Source organism: Pelmatolapia mariae, linkage group LG15 (genome assembly GCF_036321145.2).
Source record: "Pelmatolapia mariae isolate MD_Pm_ZW linkage group LG15, Pm_UMD_F_2, whole genome shotgun sequence".
NCBI lineage: Eukaryota > Metazoa > Chordata > Actinopteri > Cichliformes > Cichlidae > Pelmatolapia > Pelmatolapia mariae.
In genome coordinates, this window is record NC_086240.1 from 13,547,866 (window position 1) to 13,555,156 (window position 7,291).

General features: G+C 41.6%; 1 protein-coding gene across 6 annotated transcripts in view; it reads right to left on the minus strand.

Annotated features, from left to right (window-relative positions):
* The window catches only part of utrn (utrophin), a 191,444-nt gene that overhangs the window by 41,993 nt on the left and 142,160 nt on the right, over window positions 1-7,291 (minus strand). For all 6 annotated transcript variants that reach the window (XM_063496275.1, XM_063496278.1, XM_063496276.1 and 3 more), the window contains 4 exons: window positions 7,026-7,087; window positions 5,228-5,302; window positions 2,003-2,204; window positions 1,365-1,450 (listed from right to left, as the gene is read on the minus strand). In XM_063496275.1, the coding sequence (XP_063352345.1) occupies window positions 1,365-1,450; window positions 2,003-2,204; window positions 5,228-5,302; window positions 7,026-7,087 (425 nt within the window). The remainder of the gene's footprint in view (window positions 1-1,364; window positions 1,451-2,002; window positions 2,205-5,227; window positions 5,303-7,025; window positions 7,088-7,291) is intronic.

The following is a 7,291-nucleotide window of genomic DNA, read 5'->3' on the forward strand; positions in this document are numbered from 1 at the left end:
TAAAAATAAAGTATAAATAGAAAAGATGTAGAGAAGGAAAGAGTGACAATATAGCAGGGAGTGGGAGGGAAACGTGTTAGTGTATATGTGGGTGAGAGGGTGGCAGGGAGGACACAAAAAGAATCAGAGAACAGTTGCATTTTTAATCTTTGTGTCTTAGTTTTTCCACAGCAGGTTTTTTTTTCCTCTAATCTTTCCCTCCCCGTCTCCATCTTTCCATCACTTCTCACGGAGATTGACAAAGCTCCGTACTGGATATGGATGCCTGCCCAATGACACACTATCTCAGCTAGTCTGCATGTTGGCAGCACCTCCCCCCCTCCTAGATGAGGTTACGAAACATCGCTGGAGCACATGCACAAAATGAGCAAAGAAGGCAGAGAGTGTAATCCAGAGAAAAAGAGGAGAGGAAAAAACGGAGGGCATGACAGGTCTTTCTGCTCCGCTTGCCACTGTCTTTGATCTCTCTGTGAAGCCTGGCCCTGATGCCAGCTCCTGCCATGACTGTGTGTGGGTGTTCATGGATTGCACATGCAAAAAAAGAAAAAAAAGAGAGACAGCAATTACGTGTCTCTGATCCCATCCCCCCACGTACACATCTCTTATGAAATCTTGCTGAAGACCGACATCTCCAGCTGATTCTGTCCAGTACAGATATACATCTGACATTTGCAACTGTCAAAAATGGGTGTCAAATAACAGGACACCTGGTTAGGTGCGTGCGCAATGCAGTGCAGCTATCTGCAAGGGACTGACAGTCAATGAGACCCTAAAAGAGTAAAGGAGGAAGGACGCAATCAACCATGCTAGATACCCTTCTCAGGCTAATAGAAACTGCCAGTGGAACGAATAGGCTCAGGGATGGAGTCCATGCCATGGGAAGAGAAAAGGAGGCGAAAGAGTAAGAAAGGAAAGAGGATGGAAGCAAGACTAAGTAAGACGGGACAAAAGATAAAGTGGAACTGTTAGATGGATGAACAGTGGCGTGAGCAGTGACAGCAAAGGAAGACAGGGAGCGAGAGAGAGAGAGATAAAGCAGCAAAAACAAAGAGCAGGAAGCTAAGATGACATTCTCCTCCCAGTGCAGCAAGCCTATATTCACGCTCCCTAATCCTAAAAAATAAGGGAGAATAGAAAATTAAATAAAGAACAAGAGAAACGCGGAGGAGGTCTCTCATCCAATTAGACGACCCGATTTCTAACTCCTCTCCGTCTCGAGTTTGATTAATACTGCTGGGAGTACAGCTATGGTGCAGCAGTATCACTTGAAATCGGAGACAGGCTGGTCTCTTATGAAAGGGACGCGAGTGAGTTTAGATGCACGTGTACAGAATCAAACATCACACCAACTCGCTGACACTTACATTTGTATTTCTCCTCCAGGTGTCCCTTGGAGAGAGAGAGCAGGCCAATCTTCATAGACAGTACCCGGATCTTCCCACTGCGACCACTGCAGACAGCACCACGGCGACACCAAGCAGACAGTGAAAATTTGTTCAATTTACTGTTGCTGTGTGTTTCTGAGTATACATTCAATTTAAGTGTAGCGAGATCATTTCAGATTTGAATTACATGCAACAACAGAGACATAAAACCATTATGTGCCTGGAAAGGAAAGGATTGCGTGCAGGACGTTGTGATTTGTTTGTGCTTTTTTTCCTGAATGCGCACAAACGGTATTTAGAGTGCGGAGATTGTTGGTTTACAGTGTATGAGTGCACACATGATTATGCAGAGAGTACTGTATGTTCTGGCCAGAGCAGATTATATTTACATATGAAATCTGCTCCTAAATTAGCACAATGCGTAACACGCCCACTGAGGCACTTGCCGACTTATGCATATAACATGATGACAGCATGAGTATGTGCATTGTCGACACGACAGCTACTTTAATGCAGTCTAATTTTAAACAAGTACATCATTCATGTGCATGCAACAGCATGAAGTAAGCATTGCTACAAATATGTATGGCAACATGTATCGCAGATGGCATACGTACGTGTCGTAAACATTAAGCAGCCAGTTGAGACACATGTCAACGCAGAGAGGCACGTTAACCAGGTCTTTGTGCTCCTGTTCCAGGCCGTCGTAGATAGAGGTTAGGCAGTTGATGACTTCGGGAACGGTAAGCAGCTGATTGTTATTGGTGAGTTTATGCTGCTCAAAGGTGTTCTGGGCAACGCTGAGGTCCAGCAAGTCCACTGCAGATGAATGGGGCGGTCGAGATATAGAAGGACAGAAACAGCGAGGAGAAGGAGGCGGGAGGAAAATGGAAGAAAGGGACAAAGAAACACAGGACCATTAGTAACCTTTCCAGCTTGCTCATTGAGCTTTCAGCAGCTGCTCTGATTTTTTCAACAAATGTCAAGATATCAGAAAAGGACAAGGAGCCGAAAATGGCACAGGCTATTTATAGAAGAACTTCTAAACTACAGACTTGACTGATATTTTATCCAAAATAGTTTCATAAAAAAAATAAGTGCAGGGGTAGGCCAGAATTACAGACAGAAAATAGACAGATCCATTGTGGAGAAATGTGAACTAGAAATAGACAAACGAGGAACAGAGATGAAATGAATCGGACTGAGAGCAGTCTCTCTGGAGTCTTGGCTCTAGAATGACAAAAACAAAAATGGAACCATATTTTTTTTTATATAGAATTTCAATTATGCCTCCATCATACTGTCCCCTTCACTTACGCATCTGAAGCGCAAGAGAGACGGCAAAAAAGACGGAAAATCGAACGAAAGAGGATAATTGAATAAAAAAGCTGGCACATCGAGACAAAGTACCTAAAATATAAATAAATACAAGAGAAGCTGCTGTATTTATAGTGCTTGAGCATGAACTCTCCATCGTAAGAGGCCTTTAACTGTAACAGTGCAGTACTTCTTTTAGAATAAGGAAATATAAAAGCACTCAGAGAGCGTAACGCCTCTCGAAGGACAAGGGCTATACTAAAAATCTGATGTTTTATGATGTTTTAATTACACTATGATGACGTCAGCCTGTTTTCATTACAATATACTGATATCAGCAATATGGAAATCTAGTGGAGTATATTAAACTTTGAGTGTCACTGTGAAGTCATACTGTTGTATTGAGATTTTTTTAAAAAAGCTCAGACTAATAAACATATAACATATAACATTATAAAACAAAAATGCTTCCAGAGTAAAGATATTGTCTCCATTTTCAAGAAAGCAACTGCCGGTTTGGTCCTTTAAATCTGTTAAATATCTGACATTAAACCATGACACATCACACTAATGAGTTAATAAGATAATCAAAACTGCGCTAATATCCTGCTCTTTAATATGACACTGGATCGAGCAGCTGGCTGTCTCTGCCCGAAGTAAAAAATCTGCCGACCAGCACCTTTTAAGCTCACTAATTAACAAATTATATCTCATTTGTTTTTGTCAGCAAAAAAAAAAAGTCGATAAGCAGTTTTCTCTAAATGTTATAGCATCTCCTTCTTTGTTTTCTCCAGCACATGCACTGCTTAATAAATACATGACAAGAGTCAGGATCTAGTTACAGAGTACAAGAATATATATATAGGTGAGGATGAAGCTCAGATACCAACAGGATTTTTAATTAGTGCTTTGCTTAGATCCACCGGCAGGTCAACCAACCAGGAGGTAAAATGAAGACAGGGGATAATTACACAAAAAGAATCGTTAACATTTAAAAATCTACCCTACTTTATGGTCACGGCATCTTGTTTCAGATTTATCAAAACATTTCAATACATTGGAGGTTCAAATCTATTTCACAGGTATACAGGAACATAAACCACAGTTGTAAACTCTTCTCTCTCTGCATTACTCTTCTGACCTTTAATGAATTTTCTATAAATATTTAAAAACTTCCAAACTGCACATCTCTCTCACCCTCCTGCCCTCAAAGACAGTACTAATTACTGGAGTAATCCACACAGAGCGGACGCAGCAGGGCAGCTGTGCTACCAGAAAGCAAAACTTTACTTCTCTGCTGCTTTGTCATTACACACTCTGGTATGGAGCTGAAAGGCTGTGGCACATTAGTGGGATGCCACGCAAGCTCATTTGTGCTTCTCCACCCCCCTGGCACAGACTTAACCCAATTAGCCGTTTTATAGTATCCCAGTCACGTGTGTGTCAAATTCTCTCTCACACACACACAATCACAAACAGTCAGACACATGGATCTCCAAGCAAAGATTCCACATGAATCCAGGCTAATAACTAATAACTACTGATCCTTCTGTGCCTCCATGTGTATGTGTGTGTGTGTGCATGTCAGTGTGTGTTTGTATACTGTGACTGTTCCAATCTAATGAATGAAATTGAATCGCAGTGCCCCAAGTCGAACTCACTCAGGCTAATGCATTATCGTCACAATCGCGCGCACACACGGCGATGGGAGAAGCAATATGAGATAGCAAACTAAAACGCCTGAATCATTCAAACTCATTAACAACCAACACACACAATAACACACTTTGATATACCCTGCTGGGCATGCTGCACATGCACACAACCGTCTGAGGTAACGGTACGGTTTTGATGTGTGGTATTTGTTACACTCGTACACACTCCAAACTTCCTACAAACAGCAGGATGTAAATAAACAGTGTAGGCTCACAGTGTGAGGTGCACTAATAATGTCAACAGCTGGATAATGGTTAACATTTGTCACCATTATTACGTTGAGCTGAGCCCAAGTAGCTGCTGCCATGCTGGTTGAAACCCCACATGGAGGAGTCTACATGCACCTGTGATGTGTGTGTGTGTTTGTGTATATATATGTGGTGTTTATAGCCACCTGAGACTCTAAGTAATGGCAACTTTCTATCAAAGATTACATTATAAACACAAAAACATCACTTTCTCATTCTGAGAATGTATTTAGTTATTTATTTATTTTAACTCAGCCAAAAAAAGCTCCACCTGTGCTCACCAAATGAGGCTTACGCTCAACAGGCCTAACACAAGCACCAGCTGTGACTCTGTATGCAAAGAATCATGCACATACGCGCACACAAATTCATGCAGAGTGGGTAATTTTAAAGCCAAAAATATGCTTGGCTCCTATGCTGTTCTGGCACAGCATCTGGCAAAGCTTCAAATCATTACTGCATCCCCTTGTTGAGCCCAAACATCAAAAGAAGCAGACCGCGGCTGTAGGTATTAAGGTGTCTGTGGGGGTGTGTGCGCGCGCGCGTGTTCATCTTACTTACAGCACAGTGCTTTCTGTAGTCTGCGAATCTTCATGGCTGTTCGGTATGCTGAGAATCTCACATTGTTCAAGTCCGCTACAGGCACGAAAGGAGACAGAGAGATAAAAGGTAAATGGACAAAAAGGAAAACAGAGGCAGAAAATTGGAAAACAAAATGCAGCAGAAATCTGCCTTCTGGGCAACACAAGCAACCTCTGTATTCAGTGAAATCTGACTTCTGTTAGTTATTGTCTGTGGAGACGGCTGAGGCGAGAGGGTGCTAATATGGACTGTGTAATTAGGTTAGTGAGTTCTATCTCAGTGGAGTCTGGTGCTATTTGTTGAGCTCCTGGCCTACAGAATACACTCCCAAAGTTTCACAGGTTATTACTTATCTGGCAGCTCATTAAAAAAATACCACAGTCATACGGGTGATCCTGAAGGGACACAGGCACGCATATGGATATTATCAGGGAGGGGGAGAGAGGGAAAAGATCAGGGTGTCAGCTTCATGAAGTCAAATCTAAAGAGTAAATGAACCAGACAAGTGAGAATGGGTCTACAGCATCTGTGCTGATCCCTGATCAGAAACAAGAGGTCTGCTTCAAAGAGCCACATCACTTGTTTACAAAGTGATCTTGTTCATGCAGATATTGCTGTGCAGAAGTTGAGATCACAGTGATGACGCTTGAGCCCACACCCTGATTGTGCGTGAAAGCTGCAGAGGACACAAGGAGCTGCCAGTCTGAAGTCAGCTAAACCTTTCTGCAGCTACTTTGCAGTCATGTGAGGGTTTACTTTGCCTCCCGGTCCAGCAGATGTACATTTCAGTCTTAAAGTATTCTTCACCTTCACTTCCATTGCTTAATGGCATTTCTGACAGGGAGCACTTTGCTATCTTTTTATAGCCTTCCCCTGCTTAGTAGGCATGCATCGGCTTTATTTTAGATTCTCCATCAGCTACTTAGAGATGCCAGAGATTGACGAAGGCGGGGAATGTATCAGCTATGATACGTCACGATCAGCTGACACATAATGACAATTTTCCCTGACTTACAAATCACATTCAGTAAATTAACACTTAATTCATACTTTTTAAGTAAACTTTAGTTCACAAAAACAAAACCAGTCTTGTGTTGGAGTGGTTAACAAGTGCTGGGTTTGAATCATTGGACATTTCTGTTGGCATCTGCATGTTCTCCCTGTGCTGGTGTGCATTTTCTGTGTACTCCGGCTTCCTCTCACAGTACAAAGATGAGGTAAATTGCCCATAGTTGTGAATATGAGTCTGTCTCTGTGTGAGCTGTCGACCTGTCCACGGGGTACCCCGCCTTTAGCCCTGACAGGACTAAAGACCAGAAGAACAGTTTTTGGACCCTAGCATCATACAGACAAATTGCGTTATGTGAAGCACAGAGCAATGACAGATTACATTTGAAATATTCAACAGCAGCATCTCTTTTCAGGATCAGCAACCTCAATACTTTGGATAATATGAAGTACAGACTGTGAAAAGTTTGCACTGGAACAACTTTCCACCAAAGAAATGCTGAGGGAAAAAAAACAGCTGACAGTGAATTCTGTGGATTATCCTGCGTGACAGTCTTTTTTTGTATAGAAATGTTTTTAAATTGAATTTTTAATATCTCCATTGTACATTTCTTCAGCAGTATCTTATTACCTGGGCAAAGAAACCCCAGCTAAGTAACACTATATAAAGTTGGAAATAAGTTTATTCTTAGCCATTTTCTGAAGCGACATTTATTTTGAAAAATAAGTCGGGAGCTTAAGTCCTCATACATAATACTATGTTCTATACCTAGTGATTGGTAGAGCTCTGTCATCTTTGGATGGTCCCAGCAGGTCGTTTGTGTCTGATGACTAAAAACGGAAACACAGAAGAGAAAACTTAGAGCGCAAAATACACAAAATCATGAGCTGACACATAAACAGAACAACTGCTGATGTCTAAACACAGACACACACACACACACGCTCATAAATACTTTCTACACTTTCAAGGCTTATCACACAAAAAAAAAACAAGATAGAAAAAAAAACACTGAATAAGAAAGGTATGCAAAA